Source organism: Aulonocara stuartgranti (genome assembly GCF_965226115.1).
Source record: "Aulonocara stuartgranti genome assembly, chromosome: 20".
NCBI lineage: Eukaryota > Metazoa > Chordata > Actinopteri > Cichliformes > Cichlidae > Aulonocara > Aulonocara stuartgranti.
In genome coordinates, this window is record NC_138956.1 from 7,218,419 (window position 1) to 7,240,970 (window position 22,552).

The 22,552-nt window shown below is 39.9% G+C and overlaps 2 protein-coding genes across 3 annotated transcripts in view; both read left to right on the top strand.

The window, feature by feature from the left end:
• Positions 1 to 21,287, top strand: part of espn (espin) — a 38,717-nt gene extending 17,430 nt beyond the window's left edge. Inside the window, exons 7-15 of one of the 2 annotated variants that reach the window (XM_082518810.1) lie at positions 33 to 325; positions 3,723 to 3,881; positions 5,782 to 6,013; positions 6,919 to 6,972; positions 10,053 to 10,198; positions 10,457 to 10,873; positions 18,198 to 18,276; positions 19,004 to 19,025; positions 19,369 to 21,287. In XM_082518810.1, coding sequence (XP_082374936.1) covers positions 33 to 325; positions 3,723 to 3,881; positions 5,782 to 6,013; positions 6,919 to 6,972; positions 10,053 to 10,198; positions 10,457 to 10,873; positions 18,198 to 18,276; positions 19,004 to 19,025; positions 19,369 to 19,513 — 1,547 coding nt within the window. In that variant the 3' untranslated portion in view covers positions 19,514 to 21,287. The remainder of the gene's footprint in view (positions 1 to 32; positions 326 to 3,722; positions 3,882 to 5,781; positions 6,014 to 6,918; positions 6,973 to 10,052; positions 10,199 to 10,456; positions 10,874 to 18,197; positions 18,277 to 19,003; positions 19,026 to 19,368) is intronic. The other variant, XM_082518811.1, reaches the window with a different exon arrangement.
• Positions 12,820 to 14,865, top strand: LOC309697680 (espin-like protein; the record flags this gene model as incomplete). Its single annotated transcript, XM_082519795.1, has 1 exon — positions 12,820 to 14,865. One exon carries the CDS (start codon positions 12,820 to 12,822, stop codon positions 14,863 to 14,865), a length of 2,046 nt encoding a protein of 681 aa, XP_082375921.1.
• Positions 21,288 to 22,552: the final 1,265 nt, after the last annotated feature.

Consider the following 22,552-nt stretch of genomic DNA (forward strand, 5'->3'; position numbering starts at 1 on the left):
TTCCTTCCTGTAACAGGCTGTTGTTTTCACAGGTGCACCAGAGACAGCCATTTCAGACATGCAGGCATACATGGATATGCTAAACCCAGACATCAGCTCCGATACGCACAAGAAGAATGAGGAACCTGATGATGGAGCCTCCAAGCTTCCGCCACCACCGCCCCCCTTTCCCCCACCGCCTCCCCCAGAGTCTCCTCCGACACCCCCTCCACCCCCCAGCTACCCAGCTCCACAGCCTCCACAAGAGCCATTGGCAGCCGAGTTCCTTAAAGTCAAAAGCAACTTGCGCCGTGTGGACAACAAATCCCAAAAAAAAGAGACGCTGGTAAGCTCCCGGTTCAGCTGAGGAAAAGCTGTTTGTCGGAAGTGCCATGAGGTTGTGCAAATATTTTCTCTCTATGGAGGAAAATCTGACAGAAAAATGAAAGCAACCATATTTATATAAATTAGTGTTTGTGCATTTATCTCAGCAGGGATAGGGTTTCACAGCCTGGCTTATTTATATCGCAAGACCAGCAGAAGATTTCTTTAATGTGACTTCACACAACATCAGCTTCAACATGCTCACTTTTAGTTAAACTTCAGATGTCATTAATTTTGGGAAAGCACCAAAAGTGACATGATGTGACCAAGACTAGAAACAGAAGGAGCGGGATGGGGGGGGGGGAATAAACTAGCCATTAGCTGTTATTTTCCCTTGTGCCTAATCAGTGAGCTATAACTCTTATGTAACAATGTGCCTTGTCTTATACCCACAATGATGTTATTGTGTTAGCATTGCTAACAAGGGCAAAGAATATGCTCATTACCGTAGCAGGGCTCTGGCTTGACGCACAAACAATGGTTGATGGGTTTGATCTTAATGCCAGTAATTAATCTGGCCCAAGATCACTCAAAAATGTTGTTGACAAGAAGCAGCCATTAGGACTGGCATAAACATTAGTGTCTGCAACACTGCAGTACATGTGAATTTATTTAATATATGAGTCTCTCTCCAGTTACAAGTTTACTTGACTTTCACAAAACACTCAAACCAAGCATATATATTAAACAAAAAAATCAATTGTTCAGACAGGGGCCGTGTGTATGGTTGTTGCTCGCTGTCATCAAGTCCACAGTTAGTGAAAGTGTCCTTTCGCCATAGATCATCTCCATGGTGAGTTCTGTGTGTATTTGTATCTAGGAGCATGTGCCGTCAGCCATGTGGAGCTTTTAATTAGTACCCCCACCCGTCCCTCCCTTCTTTGTACCCAGGTGACCGGCCCTGGGCGGCCATCATTAACATTTAACAATGAAAGCACACATAAGATCATTGTGCGCAACATACGTCGGAAAGAAAACAAATTACCTTGAAACAGTGAATGGTGCCATTTCATAATCTAGTAAAGGAACTTCATGTGCAAAAAATTATTTTAAAAGCTTACTAAAAGATATTTTAGGAGGGGGGGGGTGCATCTGCAGTCCTTCTGGAAAAATTTGGACTTTGAACTCTCACTTACATGAGATCTTTGCTGCTAATTCTGGGCCCTGAAAGCTAGAAAATTCTCATAATCCTAAAGCCTGGGAGATTTGCATGTGACTGACCACGGTCAGGGAAACACATGGGTGTTGGTGTTTTGCATAAGAGGAAACGGGCAGAGTTGAGGAGTGGTTGGTCTACGGGTTAGTGGTGACATCACTGCCAGCATTGTGGCCGGCCCAATAGGTTATTGATGAGACCTGTAGGTAAATTGAGAGGGCAGGTAAAGTGACAGGCATAGCACTGAGGAGAGAGGAGGTGAAGCTCTGGATCTGGTGACAGCTACCTTCTTTGCTCTGCTGGGTTTTTGTGGATGAGACTCTGTCTGTACTGGAGGAGAGCTATAAGAGAGGACTCTCAGCGCTGAGGTAAGGTGTTAACAGGAAAAAGTGCTGTCACGTAGTGGAAAAAAAATGAAGAAAAAAGATGCTACAAATTGTTTCACATATTATCTCCAGGTTCAGGTTGGAGCAGTTTAAGCCGCTGTATGAACGATGAGTGTGTTGCATAAAAAGTCATGCTTGAATTTTAGAGTTGGATTTACTTTACTTTTTAAAAGGTTATTTGAGTAGTTTGCTTTTAACTTTTAAAGGATGTCAAAATATTTTAATACGACCGTGCCTTTTGCAAGGCTACATGCAAATGTGCTAAACATCTTCAACAACAAACAGGTTAAACAACCTTCAGTAGTCAGGCATACTGACCATCTATCTATCTATCTATCTATCTATCTATCTATCTATCTATCTATCTATCTATCTATCTATCTATCTATCTATCTATCTATCTATCTATCTATCTATCTGTGGGTGTGTGCGTGCGTGCGTGCGTGTGTATAAAACATATGACTTTATGCTGAGAGATAGATCTATATAATGGGAAGAAAGGTTGTCTGTGTGTATGCTTCTCTGTGGCTGATGGGAGCGGGGGGCAGCTATAATGCTTTGTACAATTGCTATTGTTGACCCACCTCCCTGGAGGATGACAAACCATCTGTAGCACTCCCCAGCTCACATTACTCTCCTACTTGATGAGTGCTCAGGGACCATTTCTGTGACAGCAGACATGAGTCAACAAAGTTAAATAGGCTTATAAAAACTCAGAACATGACACCACAGAGGAGGAGAGGTCAGGGGTCAGCTGTCAATTATTGGTTATGTTAAACACTGTGCTCTTGTCTGGATTTTGTGCGAAGCCATGACCTATGCACGCATTACAATGTAAATGACCGCAAGTCTGTTGCCTAGCCCTGGATTTGAAAGGCAAAGTAATTGTATTTTTTTTCCGTCAACGACTCTCGCACGCTTGTAGCTGAAAGCTTTTAAGGTTCATTTTTGACATTAAACATTAAAAATGTGCTGTGTTGTCTTTTACACACATTTTGTAGTGTACACTTTTGAAAATCAATCATTTCAATTTTAAAAAGTTTTCATTGAACATGATTTGAGTTGAGTAAATGCAAATTTGAGGCTTTTTGCATTAGTAAAATCTGTCCACAGAAAGACTGGAAAAGCATGTTAGTCATAATGCAATGTGATCGCATCCATCGCTACTGTCCAGTAACCTGGTAACTCTCATGTATATGCACGCTTTAACCCACACAGTTTCTTTTAACACCAGCTTTGATATCCTGGCTTTACAGCTCCAATTGTTGGATAGATGTCGGAGTGGAAAGTGAGAGCCCATAACTAAAGGTTCAAGTTAGTGACCTCTGACCTTGCTCTTAAAGAACGGTCTCCCTTACGCTGGTGTAAAAGTTGCATTGCATGTGAACCATTATGTCCTATAGCTCCACAAATTTAGCATGAAATATCAATGACTATTGAACCAAACTAAAGCCTTGTTGTGAAGTGTTGTGAGTGAATAAAGCCACTTTGGTCACAAGAGAAGGCTAATCTGGGAATAAAAGATGGTAAATATGTTGTACATAGCATCGCAGAATGAAAGGTTCACTCCCAAAGCATTGACAATGATTATAAGTCACAATAAAATAATTCAATGCAATTCAGCACAACATAAATGATTATACATTTTTGCATCCAATTCCAATAATCAGTCTATCGATAGCAATCATTCATTGACTGGTTTTACATGCACTTCAAACTTTTAAAAAAAGCGTTAATGTACTCCTGTGAAAGTCGGTGGGTTAAACAACATAAATTATATTTCTCCTTTCTCTCTCTTGTTTGAATCTCTTAATCAGTTGACTCTTGGAGAGAGCCACGACAAATTGCGCCGTGTGGATTCAAACAGGAAGTCAAGGAGTTTCAACAAGCAGCCCAGCACTGGGGACTACTACAAAACCCTGGGGAGCGACACGGCCGAGCCTTGTGGGAGCAAAATCATGGCACCCAACGAGGAGGTGAGCCCGAGCTCTGCCGTTTCTGCAAACTATACATGGTTAAAAATGATAATAATATGTCTGCCTCTATATATGTTTGTTGTATTATAGGTTCTTATTTTAATGTATGTACTTGTCTATATGTTTCTGGAAATGTGTGTGAAAAATGCTTTTTTGCCCTGGTATGTTTGCTTTTATTTCTTTATGTGACATACCTTTTTTAACACAAGGCAGCTTAATATTGTGTGCATTATACAAAAATATAAAAATAAATATTACTTTGTTATAATTCAGTTATCTCACTATTTTTGGTGACATTGAAAGTCAGTACATGAGCTGATGTCTGATGGATGTAAGGTTAGTAGTGGGTTGACATAGTGTGCCCTGGTTCTTCCATGAAGGCTCCTTTTCTCCTTTTTCCTTTCTTAACTCCTTATAAGGTCATTCCAGTCTGAGGTTTAGCTTGCTGACGATGGCATTCGGTTACAAAACTGGCTCCACTATTTGCCTAAGCATTGCCACTCAGCATGTTATATAATGTTGCGTCCTCTTGAGCTTTTGTTTGCCACCTGATCCAAATTATCCCCTTATTTCCATTGCCTCTTGAGTCTCCACCCCATTGTGTAAACTGTCCAAGAGGCTACAGTAGATCAAACTCAGTATGATCGCTGACAACAAAGCACTTAGCAAGAAATCACCAACGAAAGGGACACAAAAAGGAGAATCCCACTGAAGCTGAACGTATTTGTTAGATAAGTGGCCAGCTTGTATGTGTTAGGCTGTAATAAAATCCCCCACATGTACATCAGACTGCAATGCAAACATTTTGATAATGCTTTTTTATTGACTTAGGCACTATTTATTAGCCTACTCGGTCACCATTGACATAATGCGCTTGCACAACAGAATTTCCCCAGAAAGGACAAAAGGTTAGTCCAAAATTATGTGCCATTGTAGGTGCCCTGAAAAGTTGATCAAGGAAAATTTCTGTTCGCATTTGCATGTCAATCCCAGTATTAAATATAAGCTGTGTGCTTGTTGCCACATACCTTCACAGGCAGCTGAATGAATAGAATCTGGCAGACTCTCACCAACATCCCTAGAGAGGTGTTCTTATAATCTCATGGGTATCAGGGGTGGGGGTGTTTTGGATGACATGGGTTATAATCCTCATTGAGCCAATTAAGGCCTCAGCGGGGCCCCTCCTGGTCTCAGCACAACCCTAGCAGATGGGCTGGCTAATCAGCAGAAGCGGCACGTGCTGCCAAGACCCATCTGGACATGGCCAACCCCCTTCCAGCTCTCTGGGGGGTTTGAAAAGTAAAGGCGGCAACAATGACAAGCACACGTCTGAGGAATAATGGAGCGGTGGAGTCGAGTTAAATGTCATGGTCTATTAATTTGTCTCCACAGGAGGTACGGCACACTTTCAGAGTGTGTCAGACGTATGCACTGGGTGGGGCAGTGACAGATGGCTGTTTTCCCCTCAGACCTTTCCCCCTTGAGATTATGTCATATTAGCTGTTATTAGCAAAAGGCATTGTGTTGTTATGAGTTAATGAAAGACAGGAGGAAGCTGAGGTATGGTGCCACTATACATTTGTGCCTGTCAAGCCTCAGCGCAGGAATCTCAAGCTTTCTCAGATATTATTTTAGATAAATGTCGTGGCATCTTTTTTTCACCAGTGAATTTTTTTTAATATTTCCAACACTGAAAAAAAACAAACTGTTTTTGTAAGGCGCAAAGAAACTCTCAAGAGTATGCAAAAAAAATATTTAATTTGTGGAGCAAAAATAAGTGTTATTTTAATTCTTTCAGGATAAAGCAGTGTTTCCAGTTAACAACAATGTCGTTTTTAAGACAAAACCTCAGAATGCAGAATGAGTGACATTTTTTTTGCTCTCCCTTTTGCTGGTTCAGGGTTCTGTGTTATTGGAGGAGCCAAATGAAAATCCCTCCCAAAGCTCTGAAAATGGGACTACAGAGGAATCTGTCCCTCAACCACCACCTCCTCCACCACCACCTCTTCCCCCAAGCAATCCAATGCCAACACCCCCGCCACCTCCTCCTCTGCCTCCGGAGACACAAACCCCTCAAAATAATGCCAACGCCACGCCCACCAATCAACGACGCCCATCTTCGTCATCAGGAAGTAAGTCAACCAAACCTGCTTTTTTCCCTAATCTCAATACTTTTCCCCCCATCTTTGTTTCCTGCTATATTAGTCCTAGAAAGCAGAGACTGGTGTATTAATGGCTACAAAGTAATCACCCTGGGTAAAGATGAGTTGAGTCTGACCCTAGCATTCTAAATAAGAGATTATAAATTAATGATGTAGCGCTAGCATTACCCTGAGAACTGGTTTAGTGTTCAGCCATTTCCTTAAGTGCCCTGGACGCACTGGATGATGCAGTCTGACGGTGCACATGCCGCTCGAGTTGCAGGGAAATTTTAACTTTTGTATAAGGCTGTTTTTTAAGTGCTAAAAATGTGGAATTTTAAAATACATAAGTGTTTTAAGATTTTTGATCGGAAAAACAAAATATTTATCTTGTTCTAACGTTTATTAATGCATTTCCTTTTTCTAGAAACTCATTAATATACAAGGAAATTCAGTGAAAGTGAAGTTCCTAAATTTGATTATGACAAATCCAGTTCTTGGAGCTGACATCTGCCATTCTTTGCATACATGTCTACATACATAACTTCCTGCTTATACTATTGGTCAGTATACTACAAAAGCAAACTGGAAACTGAGCAAAAATACCAAAAATCTTTGCTTAAAGAATTTGTTAATGATAGGCAGATATCAGTTTTACCTGATAAAGATATTACATGAAGAGTGACACATACAAAATACTTTTTTCTCTTGTAATTCTAAATACATTGATGTCGCCTGGTTATAAACTGTCACTTTCAATTCAGCATTGCTTTTCTGCTTTATACGTTTCTGTTTACATGTTCTTTATCTCTCCTGTTTGCTCTCCATGCACTTCTCTCTGTTTTGTTTCTTTTGTTTTTTCCCTCTTCTTGCCTGCCACCATGTGCTCTGTCAAGGCGGAGATAACTCTGCCTCACAGGCTGAGGGAGGAGCACTTAGACAGATGAAGAGTAAGTAGAGACTGCAAATCAATTGCATTTAAGCTAAATCACTTCATCCTGTTTAGATACGTTCAGAGTTCACAGTTGTCCTTCCCACTTACATGACATTTTATAACATTTGTCTAAATTCTAGAGCATTTTAACCTGTCCATAGCATTTTATGTAAATAACTTTATATGAGATGTTATTTCAAACCATATGTATCCAATTTATCAAAGCAGCTGTTCTATCACCCTTTGAAAACTGAACTGAAAGAAATTTACTTTTAAGTACAATGTGACCGTAATTGCTGTTAACAAAGGCAATGTTTGAATGATTACCTACATTTTTTTATCTATTTTTACCCAATGCCGCATGGTCAATACAGTGAGGACTAGTATTAGTGCAGAGTGACTGTATTCCAGGTAAAACAACATAAAAAAAAAAAAGATTTTTACTAAGATTTCAGAATCAGTGAAACGGCAACATAAAACACAGAATAACAGAAAATTCAACATTACAATCTAATTAAGAAACATTTTGTAACAAGTACAGCAGGCGAGGCGTTTTGTTACCTTAAACAAAGCTGTAAGTAAACGCACCATTAAAATATAACCTGGCTATAGCATAAGTGACAATTATACCTTTTTACAGTCTCTTTATGTTATCTGTACGCTTTGTTCAGCAATTATCCAACTGTCCTATCTGTTCATGCTCCTTCTGCCGACCAATGGTAGGAGAGCAATAAAAGACTTAAAGCTAAAGAGTGGTGTGTGCTCGCTAATGGCATGAGTCGCGTGACACTGTTAAACAAGTTGTTTAGTGGTCATAAAATGAAACACCACCAACTCGTTTGAGAGCTTAAGATAAATTTACAGCTCAAACACTCGTTGTCGCCACAGCAGCAGAACAAGTGGCAAATTCCAAATGCTGCTGCAACAATGGCGATGGTTACGAGTCCTTTATTGTCCTGTTGCTCTTCTATTGAGAACAACCGCTTACCTTTTATATTGTACTGCGCACATTTTCATCTAATGATTTGTTCAACAGAATTAACCAGTAGTGATAAACAGGCCATAAAATTAAAAACCTTCTATTAATCTTGGAGCAACAAACCAGGCGGCTGAATGAAGAGGTTTGTGTCCCTGTGGTTTTCTGTTTGTAAGGGTGCAAAGGATCCTGCTTTTTATATCATAGGTCATAGCTGACCTTAACAGCAACACGCCATAGGAACATGTCACACTGTTTGCCCACTGTGTGAGTCTCTTCATCAAACCTCCACCCTCTCTCCACCCACATCCCAGGCTAAATACAATCGTACTAGCAAAGACTCAAAAACACACATTTTAATCTCTTTTCAAAAAGTTGCAAGCACACCAACTTAGAATGTGTCTTTTTTTTTGAAAGATACAGCTGTTTAATGTTGTTTAGCTGTTTTTAAGTTTGAAAAAGCATTTAATCATGCTTATGTGCAACTGATCTAGTTACATTTTAGCCCAGGATATTTTAGATTTGTACCTCTCGTGCGATGTACTGAGCTTTTTAAAATGAATTTAAATAGCTGTCAAAGGTGTTTCAGCTCTTTCTTTTTTATCCTGAAGCTTTACACAGGCCACAGTTTCAATCAAGCACACATTGTAAAAAGGCTTAGTGGTGTCACACACAGGCAAATCTCTCTCTCTTTCGCTCTCTCTCTCTTTCTCTCTATCTCTCTTTCTCTCTCTATGTGATGCAGAAAATATGAGGGACAGCTGTATGTGTCTCGAAACAGTTTATCAGGTCGAGCGAACTGAATCTTGGTCTGGCTGTGGGCACTGAGAAGCCGGGGATTGAAACACGGTGTGTGTGTGTGCGTTTGTGTGTGTTAATTCCTAGCTGGCTTGCCAATGGCTGGCTGTCACTTCCAGTTACGGGTGATTCCTTTAGATTTCCCCCAACTGTGATGATAGGTCTTTAATGGAAAGCTGTTCTCTCCTCCCCACGAGAGAGACAGAGAGAGCAGGGAGAGTGAGGTGGGGTGGCACGCTAGCGAGTCTTTGTGTCCGGCCGGAGCATTGCGGTTGTCTCAACAGGGAGCACTTTTTCAGTAGGACTCTTTTTTGTTTTGTTTTTTTCCATTCTGCACATAGAGGATGAGTAAACAATGAAGGATTGAGGATATTTATTTTCCTAGAAAAAAACATTCGCAAAAACAGGTGAGGTGTCCTTTTGTGCGTTTGCTTCAAAATATTCTACATTTAAATCCTGGTAAAAAGATATGCGTAACTGTTTGTTGTGCACTACAGCATCATCTTTGAGCTTTTTCCATTTACACTTTAAATGTTTTCTTGCTTAAGAACTCAAACGACAGCTGCAGTGGTGCTTGCATGCAGTACTTTATGGTTTTCTTTATGGTTAGTATAATCATTTTGAAAAGCTGATCTATATGTATAATTGCATAAATTAGCAGCATATTTTGACATTGCCTGATTGGCATAGGACCAATTTTATTTTTCCTTTAAAAGTGAAAATGAAGTTAATTTTCAATTGCATTGAAACAGAGTTTGAAGTTGAAGTGTAGTTAAATTTGTTGAAGGATTCATTCAGTAGATTATTGTAAACGGGAACTGAATGTATATCTTTTTAGGGTGTTTAACAGCAGCTGAGCTGTAACGATAATGGTCAGATGACAATGAAAGAGAATGTGTGTCTCTGTTCTTTGAGTTCACTGTAATGAAAGTATATTTAATTGCTCATCCTCATTTAATCCTGGCTCACTCCAGCTGTTGGCCGATTTAACAGTTGCCCAACGATATTTATGTCTCCAGCAAACATTCGACCCCAGCAGGAATAAAGGCAGATGCCAACCAGAGTAATCAAATCTAAAAAGAAACGTATCTAGCTTATCCATGAGTGAGGTTTAGAATACCATTATGACCTCCCATCATTGTCCAACATGCTCCAGGTCAGCATTGTTACCTTGCTGATTGGATGAAATATTTAACAGTGAAATGCCACTCAAGCCCTTCTTCTCCTCATCAGTCTATCTCTCTCAGTCTGTCTGTATCCATCTCTCTCTGCTCAATCTTTCTACCTGGTTTCACTTGCCTGCTCCGTCCTTTTGTCCGCAGGCGCAAAATCTTTCAACATGATGTCCCCCACCGGCGACAACTCGGAGCTGCTGGCAGAGATCAAGGCAGGGAAGAGCCTCAAGCCCACACCTCACAGTAAAGGCTACACCACTGTGTTTTCCAACAGCGGGCCCACAGGAAACAATGTAGGTCACTTAGCTTCCTTAGCTACAGACAGTGACTCATGCAGAAGGGATCGTTCTGAAAGTTAACTCACAGTTTTTACAATCAACTGTGGATTTGATGTCACGCTCTCTATTTTAAATGAACTATATGTGAATCTAACCACATTCTGGCCTGATTTGTGAAAGTCAAAATCTCACTCTCTTTTAGCCACATGTGTTAAAATTTATGTGACTCCTGTTTGTTTGTTTTTTTCCATCTGTGCCTTTATTTCTCTTCAGGAAAACTCTACATCTCCAGAGAGTCGATCATCTAGCCCACCAGCCAAACCGCCATCCCCTCCGCCAACCAGCACACCAGTGACCTCACAACCCACCAATCCGAGCCCCAGCCCCAGTCCCAGTCCCAGTCCCAGCCCCAGTCCCAGCCCCAGCCCCAGCCCCGCTGGCTCCGGATCTGGCAGGACCGTGTCAACATCTGGGAGCAACGAGCAGCTGTCCTCCAACTCTGTGATCAATGGGAACAGTGGTGGAGGCACAGCAAAAGCGGATTCAGGGAGGAAGACGAGCCTCACAGATGTTGAGGCTCTAGTGCCTACTCACGATGAACAAGGGAAAGCCATCCCTGAATGGAAAAGGCAGGTGATGGTGCGCAAGCTTCAGGTCAAGATGCAAGAGGAAGAAGAGCACAAACGCAAGGTAGGCATAATGGCTGAGTGTCATTAGCTATCCCATTTGTGGGCCTATAAATTTAACAGTGTACAGTAAAAATGACTAGAAGTGACTTCAGATTCAGATCATGAGCAAAGCAAAGGGGATAGCTGTTGCTTGGATTTGAGCGTGGAAGTTTGTGATTTTGAACCACAGACAGTATAAAAGATGGACGTAGCTACTGTTACATCACCCACTGCTTCTGCAGTCTTGTTTTGAAACCTCAAGATGAGCGTTTTCTCCATCACCGTCTTGATTTTGGGAATAAAAAGGATGTGATGAGGAGTTTTGACTGTGAAACCACATACTCACTGGCAACCACAAGACATTTTCACAGATAATCTGCCATTTTGAAACATGGTATGAACAAGATTTGCAAAAATAGACTTTTTAGCAGGTTTAAAGCACTTCCTAGCCAGAAACTACATCCATGTTTTATACTGTCTATGCTTTGAACACTGGCATTGTGCGAAGGCATGTTTAATTTAGTTCCATTTTTGCATGAGATCATTCTTGCTCTTTGTGTTAGCTTTTCTTAGAAGTCGCTAGTTTAAAGCTAAGCATTCAGTGGGGTCATATTTTTCTCAAGGACTACAGCCAGCATACACTGATGCACAGTCATAGCACTATATTATGACTATTTAGACAAGATGTTTGTACCGGAACAATCTGAACACTTGCTAATCCTGTGTAATACAAGAAGGACCCTAGTAGTATGTAACATGCTTGATTAAATTTGACTGATTAATAATTTACTGCTATCTAAGGAATTGTAATGTTGCACCACTAAACAACAAGCTTAAACACACTGCTCACGTGCAGTGTTTTAATTGTTTAGTTCCATTTTTTTCATAAAAACATTAAACTGGTAACACATAAGCTAATAACACATGAAAACATGTTCACGTCCACAAAATGATCATCTCCTTGTTCTCACATTTTTCAATTATTTATCCACTTCTTTTGCATTTCTTCACATGTTTCTTGTTCGTATTTGTACTTCTTGCCAATAGCAGACCTTTTTGGAGTGCACTGAATTGAATACTTGGCTACAACAACCATCACAGAATTTGGCACACTTGACTAATGGGTTCACAGTGTGGGCTGGTGTTTGATGGTGGAGTTTTGCTGTTCCAAGTTCTTACATGCTGATTCAGTGGTGTGATGCCGAGTCCATTCACACTACAAGTCAACCATTATTGATACCAACAGTAACACAAATAGCATATTAACAATACTGAAAACTTGTGTCCATTGAGGATTTTTTTTTTTTAATTTAAATCATCTCTATCTAATCATTGTAGCAGTCTTTTTTTTAATTTCCCCAACATCTTTTTTGGGGGGGAGAAGCTGGCAGGGTGCGAGCAGATCATGATCTCATAAAGAGTAACGCCAATGGTTTGCAGTGTCAGTGACCTTGTAGTAGAAGTGTTGTGTAGATGCATAAAAAAAATATCAGACAAAAGTAAAGACTGGCTCATAAAAACAGAATAGAGCCTTTTAAGAGGCATTACGCAAATGTTGTGAAACATCTGCAGTGTTAAGTGCCTAAAATACAAATACTAACATGTTGTAACTCTTGCATGCCAGTATTGGTCTAGCTAACATATAATTTCGCATATAACTCAACAAAGTAGTCACTGTTCTTTGACTCAAAATTCCATTGGAAAGCTTTGTGCTTGTAATCAGGCAGTGCCATTGCACCACTAAATCCATGTAAATCCTGTGTGTTAGGATGGATTTGCACTGAAGCGTGTGTTCGTACCAGGAAATTCAAGCTGAAGGAATCCCTCCCTCCTTCCTCCTTTTTTTTTCCTTGTCCTATTGGTCTCCTTTGACCTCTGATTTAGTTTGCATCAACTGGGCAGTACCAGCCTCTGGAATGGCACTACTCCCACGCCCACAATGCCATTTTGGGCCCATTTGGTGAACTGATGACTGAGGCCGACCTGAACCGAATTGAGAAGCAAATTGAGAACCTACAGGTTATGCATAAGGTATCAGAAGTCGAGAAGGAACTGAGTGAATTGGAGCAGGAGCTTCACCAGCTTCTACCAGTTTCTGCTGCTCTCAATCAGGGGCACTTCTCAGTCAATCCAAAGCAGGTGCATGGCAAAGCTGAAGATCTTCCAGCCTGGTGCAGCAAGATTTCTACCCTCCTAAAGAGTATGGCTATCCTTCTTGCCACTCTGGGAGGCAAAGAGATAGACATCTTGGATCTTATATGTCCTGGATATTCCCAAGAAGACACAAGAAATGTGAGCACAGGTCAGTCAGTGGGATCAGCTGGAATTATGGGACGCTCTCAATCCTTTTCAACAAGAGAGGATGTAGAAAAGGAAATAAAGCAGTGCGGCGTTTCAGTGAAGAACCTAAAGGCTAATTATGAAGTTCAGAATCAGCCGCAGTCTGCAGATAACCAAGCAAATAGGGTTTACAAACGCAAGAGGTCACTCCCTGTGGTAAGTGAGTCTAGTTATCATCCAGAGACGGTCTGTGAGGATGAGGTCCCTTGTTCCTCTGCTTCCATACTGGAATCCAATACCAATGGTGGTTTAACTTCAGTGGAGGAATCAGTCTTACCACTTGTTGAAGAACCAGCTATCACCGCATCTCATGCTCCTAAGACATATATGTCTTCTGAGGCAATGGCACCAACTAATATTGAACAGTTCAGCCAGGTTCTTTCTGCAGACCCTGTTTTAAATAATGATCAACTAACAAGAAGCTTGGAGGTGCAGACAGATCTAAGCTATGTCCAGGAATGTATTGAAATGAGGAAAGAGAGAATTGTCTTCCTGTTCCTTGAACATTGGCGGAAGTATACAGTCTCTGAGTCTTATCAGACTAGATATACTGGCAGGAGGCGAAATCATTTAGATGTGGACTGGGAGGACTACAGCCAATTTAGTGCACAGATTGGTGGAGAGATGCACAGTGAAGACGATAAACTCCTCCTATTTATGAAATCAAAGCAGGTAGTAGGGAATCTGATTGGCCACTGGAGGGCAATCATGAGTCAAGTGCCCACACGCCAGATCCGCCGGCTGAGTCGTGCTCAGATGATCTATTGGCCACAGCATTTCCTGCCGCACATCAACGGGTTAACTGTGAGCTATGAAAGCCTAACTCTTGACCTTTTCATGCTTGGCTATTTCCAGCTATTGGAAATGAACATGTCTCGAAGTGAGCGGAAATTCCGACACCTTTTATGCTATGAGATGTTTGACCGTCTTGGCAGCCACAAATGGGAGGTCATAAGGCAGTTTCACAAGGAGGTCATGGAGGAAATTGAGTGCGAGAAGCGAGATTGGGCGGATGGTTTTGAGGACATAAAAGTCAAGTACTTTGGAGACTCGGGTGAGGGAGGAGGCATGCTGACAGCATCGCTACATTCCATGTCTCCTGACATGTCCATAATGTCAATGCAGGAAACACTCCCTCCCCCACCATCCCACCCACCACCTCCTGAACTCCCACTTTCGAATGCACACTCTGCACCACCTGCACCATCACAACAACCCTCCTTACCAGTCTCACATTCGGGGGTTTCTGAAGGTTCGTCACCTGCTGTGGCTCACGATGGTCAGTGTGTGGAGCAGGGACCCCCCAAGGACTCAGTGGAGGACAGTGTTCAGGGGAATGTCAGTTTAAATAAGCCTGCAATTTCTAATGGGAAAGGTTCAGAGCCGGACCACATGCAGGACTTGGCAAGCGTGCAACATGTTGAAGCAACAGCTAAAGTTGAGACACTTCCAGACACAGCAACACCATGTCCAGTGAAAGATGCCCAACCTGTTACTGTTAAAGTCAAAGAAGAACCCCACGTTGATAAACCTCCACCCAAAGAAGAACCCAATGAAGATTCAATTAAAGTCATCTATGAGCTTAAAGAGTTCAGCAATGAGGAAATCATCAAATACATTGACCGAAGCTTTGCTTTTTGGAAAGAAAAGGAAGCTGAACTTTTTGATATCTAATAGCTATGTAGGCTAAGGTTGTGCTGAAGGTTCACTGCTAAGATCAATTGTGGAAAACTAGCACGCACAGTGCAACATGCTGACAAGAGAACCTAATCTGCTTTGTTAATGTTTAGGTCATGTCACGTAATGGACTTAACTGCAGCAAAGAGCATCCATGCTGCTGTGCTAACATTACCGCTTCTGTATGTTTAAGTGGAGGAAAGTATGCATTGTATTACAAAAGATGCACATATTGTGTGAAACCAAGAGCTTTTCAGACGAAGTATGATTGATTGCCACAAAACACAAAGGAAAAAAAAGTTTAAAAGGAAAAGATTTGCCATAAAAATCAATGCTGTTTGTTTCTTTGGGTCATCTTTGTAATGGGGATGATTAGTAAAACTCTGCATAGTTGTTTTACACTGAATATTTCAGACTGCGTTTATGTGAGGGTTTTATCCCATCTCATTTTCATACAGTAGGTGATTAATTGGCACTGGTATTAGTAATGTGCATAAGAAGATGTGGCTCACTTTTAAGTGACAGACTCAGGTCTATAGATAACATCCATATATTCCACCGACTTTAAAAAATGACATGGAATTGCACACAGTTTTTGCTACATACAAGTTACATTTCCATTTATCTTTCTTTCTATGCACATGATCAAACGTGTCCCTTTTTCTCCTCTTTGTCACATTTTTAGCCAGTGAACTCACACAAAAACAGCAAGTGACAGCGAGTGAGCAGCATCTGGCCTCTGTTCTACCTTCATTCTTGATAATTAGTGAAGGGGAAAATGGCCTTACTGTCTAAATGGTTCCTTTTTGCTTGAACTGAAAGAGAAAGTAGCTCAGTCTTTAGTGGGTTTGAAGTTTAGAACTACTTAGTGGTTCACAAATGTCTTTGTTTAAATTCAAGTGGATTATTTACTTATAAGGTGTGCCTTTTAATAAACATTACAGAATTGGTGAAATATGGTGAAAATGGTTCAAAAGTTACAATTATTTTCTCTGAGCATATTTAAAAGTATTCACCAGTCAAAACTTTAACTTAAATAAAACATCACATTAAAATGTTACAACTGCTTTATGGTGTTTATTCCATTGTTTGCTTGTGTTATTATATAAGTATATTTCAAATATTGGCTCAGAGTTTCCATAATTGATTTCATGTTCTTCTATTTATTGGTTTCTAGGTTGGTGTTATAAGTAAATAAAACTGTCATTTTTGGGGATTAGCAGATTTAAGCAGCAATTAACCATTTGGAGTTTTTGCACTGATGCACCTGTGTGGCAAAAAGGCCAAAACAATAGATTACCTAAGATATTGTTTCCATCCTTTTGAGAACTTACATAACGACACTGATTTACCAATGAAAGAGCAACTGTCAAACACACACTCTTCAATGTGTAATCCTCAAGTGCAGTGCTTGTCGATGCAATAAACCGCACACTGCACACTATTCTCATAGTGTCTGTTCTATTGCATCAAGATTACCTTGGAATAACCCTCTTAACACCCCCTGCTGTCCTTCTATCTGTGGCTTACAGGAGCCATAAGGAGGTTACAGTGAATCTTTATCAACTTGCAGGTCGCACGAGAAGGCAGTCAGCTGGTAAACCTAAAGCCACTTTCTATCAAACTTTTTCCCCTTTGCACAATATTTCAGGCAGAGTTGGAGCACGTACACAATGCAGTAAAGAGTGATGTTAGTAACAACACTGCCTTAACAGATGGGCAAAACTATAATAGACTATGATGTAATCTGCTGAGCTTGCACAATGCGCTCTTGCATATATGGAACTGGAGGTCAAGTTGCTGTAGTAATTACAGTATCAACAGAATTAGTCTTGACTGAACTACAGTTTATTTGTTTATTTTTCTTTCATTAGACAAAAAATAATGCTAGATTCAATAAAATTACCTAAAACTATTATTGATTATTGAAATAGCTGCTAGCACAGCAAAGTCTAGGCAATAACTTCATCTTAATAATACAATGTCATTTTCACACTTCCAAATTTATAAATCTAATAGCCTACAATTGTTATAATCCCAAACAGTATGCAGGCACAGCAAAGGGTTGTGTGTTCTGACCCTTGTGGATGTCCACTGACACTACAAATATGGCCCACAAAACCAAAAAACTTTATTAAGCCCATCAAGAGAGCTGCTTAATTCGTATTTTGCAGCTTTTTCTTTTTTAATTGGTTGGCTTAACTGTCACTCTTACTTAACTGCCAGTTGACTTGATCACACTTAGTTTAAACCTTTAATAGCTACTATCAGCTACTTTTTGGTGAAGAGTTTTGGTGGGGGGGCGGTGTAAATTTGTTTATTTTGGTTTGTTTTCTCCATGTTTTTTTCTTTTTCTTTTTTTTTTTTTTTTTTTTGAGGCAAAATTCCCAGGGGACTCATTAAATATTAATTCCATAGATAATCTTACCTGGATTCACACTGGCTAGGGCAAGTGAAATCCTTCAGTAAAATGAATGCAGAAGGGTAATGTGTCTAGTTGGGCGAAGATGAGAAATCCAAGATGGCTGCCTTCTTTCTCTCCCGCTCCACCTCCAGTTACAGCCTGAAAGGGAAAAAAGGGATCCAGTTACCATATGTGTACACAGAGAATATCCTGTAAAACACTGTCCTTTTCAAAGGCTTTGTTTCATTTTAAACAAACAGCAGAAGCAGACATTTTGTGAGATCTGTTTGTTTTGGTGAATTCATACATTAGTTTCAACTATATTGGGTTACCATTGTTTAGGTTCTTAAGTCTTACATAAAGGCCATTTGTTTAAAACTGACATTTGAGAATCTGCACAAACAAACAGACTGGACTAACATTTCATTACAGTTGTTCTTTATGCAGGTGCTTGCCTGCTTTAGTGATGATTTATGCAGTGCTACCGACATAAATCATCTCAATATCACCTTTAATTTAATATAATAGACTCAATAGTAATTTCCAAATATTTCAAATGTTAACACATCTATTATTATATCCAGGTGTATTATAACCAGATATTTTAAAAATGATCTCATGGGGCACATCTGTTCATGACTGTGTGCTAACCTAAAGGTGAAGACTGAGATTACTACTTTTTTAAAGAAGAAGGTTGCACACAAGATGATGCAAGTGAAGTCTGTAGCAGAGTTAGCTACTTAACTGACTGAAGAACTTGCTCACATTTACCAAATACATGTAGTAGACATTTTGCACTCGCGATTTCTCTTAAACTTGACACAAGTCTCCTCACAACAGAAGATACTTTAAAAGTACAAATTCATTGCTGACTGCTGTGGGCCCCTATCTCTGTCTCTCCCCGGACCCCTCTGTCCCCTTACAGGCTGAGGAGGAGGCGGCACGCTTGGCGTCAATGCCAGCCTGGAGGAGAGACATGATGAAGAAGAAAATGGATGAAGAGAGGTGAGTAGCCAGTGTTACTCAGCACATCTCATTTTTGGTGGCAGGTTAGTAGTGCTTAACCCAAATGGATGACATAAAGGCGCTCTGGGCTGGAATAAGTTGGCAGAAAACACTTAGTGGCTGTGATGCCACCAAAACATCCAACCAGTTGGGGGGTTTTGTTACTAGAGAGTTTTTTTTTCACAGGAAAGCACTTTAAATTCTTGCCATTGCAGGCCTTCTTTATTAATTTACTGTTTATTTGCATTTCAAGAAGCTCTTCTGCTCTTCTGCAAATATTCAGAAATACCCAGCTTACTAAATGTATTTTTTGTGTTTGCATTGGGAAAATGTTGGACCTAATCAAAACTGCAGGTGCGTCATATGCTCATATGCACTAAAAGTAAAAGGCTAGTTTTGTATCTGTTTTTAAATCCATAAATCAGAGCCTGGAAGAAGTAAAAGAGTCGAGAACTTTACATGAAAGGTTTCATTCATTTTTTTCCTCCAGTGGAAGCAAAAATATATTGACTAATTCAGCTTTACCTCAAGATTTGTGCGATCTTTAGCCTTCTTTGTGACATTTATTGTTGAACAATTTGAACTTGATGTTTAGAGTATAAAGTGTACTTCCTATTTTGTCACTTGCACGTGTTAAAATTATCATTTAATTGCTTTAACTTGTGAATTAACTGCTGTTGCTGTTTAAGATATTTAAACCTTGTCTTCTTGTGCTCACCATCTCCTGATGTGACAGGGAACAGAAAAGGTAAGAAAATTTTATTCATTCTGCTTTATACAACACGTAACACAAAATGTGTTGAATGAGAAATTTGTTAGGTGCTGTGAGTCTGAGATCAATGGATTAAAAACTTCTTTAATTACGTTTAAAAAGAGCAAAGAAAAAAAATTTAATATACAGAAAATACAGTACTATTCTTTTAACAGTAAATACTGCCCAAAAAGTGAGATGCCTTGGTGGTGGTTTGTGCTTCTGAGTGCTTCGTGTCTTGAGATGTGGTCATTTGCATATGTTAGAAGTAACAACTATAAACTGAAGATTTACTGTACAACTCTAACTACTGTGAATTATCCTTTATGGGTGCACGTAGAAAAGAAGAGGAGCAGGCCAAAAAGGTGAAGGAGATCGAGGAGAAGACGGAGTTGGAGCGAATACGAAACCTAGGCTATGACGAGACCAAACTGGCGCCCTGGCAGCGGCAGCTCATTTTGAAGAAAGGGGATATACCCAAATAGTAAACAGGATCATCTCCCCATCCTCTGCCCTGCAGCGCTCCCCACCCCAACTTATACCAATGCCTCCCCCTCCCTGATCCTGCATCCCACACTGCACAGGTCCACAGGGGAAAAGCTGGTCTTCCTTTAAACTGTGTGTTACTCTTTGGCCTCCAGACACACAGGGCCATGCTGTGGCTGCTGCTGTCCACACGGGCTCTGAGGCTCAGCTTGGGATGACCCTGCACCTGTTTTATTGACACAAAATCTTGTTTTTTTTCTTCATTTTTTTAACATTAACAACAGTTCTGAGATGCACTGATTCTTGTGACCCGATAAATGTATGTGTCCTGAACTTAGCATCTATCCGCTTTCCTGCAAATCACTAGACTAGACAAAAGTTAGAACATTTAACAGACTTATAATAGAAAGAGACTACTTTTAAGCCTATATGCCAGACTCACTCACCTTTATGTAATGAATGGGGAAAAAATACTCATGAAGCAGCTAATGCATTCTATATGTAGATAGTGTTACATCTCCATCATGGCTTAGTCATGACATTTTTGTACCAGTCTCATAGAAGCGTTTTACTGCCACGGTTGCAATTCTTTTCAATTTTTTAAAGCAAAATCTCTGCTCAAACGTATCAGCGTCTCGTAGTTAAGCTTGTCGTGCTTTCTCAGCGGATTTCAAAAGATGATAAAATATCCTATTTTTCAAAAAGAAAATGCAAAATGATATAGATTGATTTTCACTGGAAAAGGATAAAAGGATCCAAATGAGATTTTTCAGTGTGTGACCTAAACTTTAAACTTTAAGCTGTTCTGAGCACGAATGTTACATGTTGTGTGCATGTGTTGCATAAAGCGTATCAAGTTGTGTTGTTTTGTTAAGCATACTTGACCCAGGGGTTCCTGGATATTCTCAAAGGAAGAAAAGAAAAGACACAGAAAGTCTTACTAGGCATCCTCTATGTGAGCATAGCCTTTAAAAGAAATGCACATCGGCAACTTACAGCAGTCGTCATCTTCACACTAAATATTTCAAAAGTTCGAGAAAAGACAACATTTTGTCCTGTGTCATGTTGTTCCGGTCTTTGTCCCACTAACCTGGACTCTAAATCTTTGATGAGCAGATCTGCTTACACACATAGTCACGATACAAATTTTGTGAAACGACAGTTTCAGTAGTCGACACCAGTGACTACAAAAAAGCTGATTTTTCTTTTTCAAGTATTCTTAATGATTCGCACATCTGTTGGGCACAGTTTGGCCAACAAATAGAAATTTGGAAAAGCTGTGTTGAATACTTTCGGCAGAACTGAGGAGACATACATACTGCAAGTTTTACCAGTTCACGCATTTGCACAGTGGAATTTAAGTGAGAGTAAAGCTCTTAAATGAAATTAAATCATGCTGTGTTTGTCCGGTGGTTAAAAACATGATGTTTCATTTTTGTTGGATGGACATTTTTACAAGTATGCACACGATGTCACATGAATATCATGGGACTGTTTGATCACTTGGATATATTCTAATTCACTTTCATCGGATGCCATATGATATTGAAATTGAGGATGGTGTAAATGTCATTGCCATTTGATTTTCTTTATATATAAACTGTGTACATAGTGACCCTCAGCATTTTGTCACCTCATTGTTTCCACATTGCATTATAATACATGTCTCAGCCTTGCTTGAATAGAATATTGGTTAATGTGTAATCATATTTTCAGACTGTTAAAGTTGAAGAAATTAAATCTTAAATTACCAAAAAAAGAGAAAATGTGTGCTTCGTTTTTTGTGTTACTTTCCAAAAAATATAATACTTGTGCAACACTAATTAATTCCCATACAAACTTGTCATGTATACTTTTTTTGAAGAAGCTTAAAATCTTATATGGACGGGAACACACTGGCTCTACACAAAAAATGAATTGTCCTCTAAGCCTAAAAACTGGTTGTCCCACTGCTGGCTGCAAGAACTGCAATCAAGCATTTGTGATAACTGTTGGTGAAGCTTTTGGATTGTTTTGTTTAAGCCACATTGGAGACTTGTTGAGCATTCAATCCAATTTAAGTTCTGACTTCGAATGGGCCACTTCATTTTGGGTTTTTTGAGCCATTCAGAGGTGGACTTGCTGGTGTGTTTCAGATTGTTGTCCCTTTGCATATGCTTGAGCTACGGGGCGTGAACTGACAGCCAGGCATTCTCCTTCAGGATTTTCAGGTAGAGCGCAGAACTCTCTCATGGATGCCATTTTTGCCCAGTCTCTTTTTTTATTGCTGAATTGTGAACTCTAACTCTAACTAACTGAGACATTGAGCCCTGCAGTTCTTTAGATGTTCCTGTGGGTTCTTTGGTGACCTCCTGGATGAGTCTTCAGTGTGCACTGTTTCAGGTTTCTCATAATGGCTCTCACTGTAGAGTACCAAAACCAAAACTTCACTTTATCTGTAAGGTTCTATTTAAGTGATTTTTTTTTTTTAAATTAAACACATCTGGTAGCAATCAGGCCTCAGTGTGTCTAGTAAAATTCAACTCAGTTTGATTCATCATGATTATACATGATGATTTAACAAAGGAGACAATTACTTTTTCACATAGGACCAGGTAGGTTTAAATAGATTTTTTTCTTCAGTAAATGAAATCATCAATAATCATTTGAATCATATTAAATGTGTTTGTGTTGGGGTTTTTTCCTCACAGCACTGTATTTTACAGCACAGCACTTTACTCAATTTGAGTGTTTAGTGTTTCTTTACTTCCAGACTCATTCACCCACCAGGCTTGAAGTAATTCATGCAAGCACTTCTTTTAACCTACCCTAACACTCCAGTGGGTGCAATCCTGGAAATTCAGGATTCAGTATCTTGCTCAAGGATACTTTGACATAAAGGGTGAAGGAGCCAGGGATCAAACCACTGGCCTTCAGATTATGCTCTACTTTCTGAGCAACATGAGTCTGAGGCTGGCTCAGCTTTAGTGACTTGTGGAGATATTTGCTGGTGATATTTTTAATCTACAAGGAAAATGAAATGGAAATTGCAAGTTCAA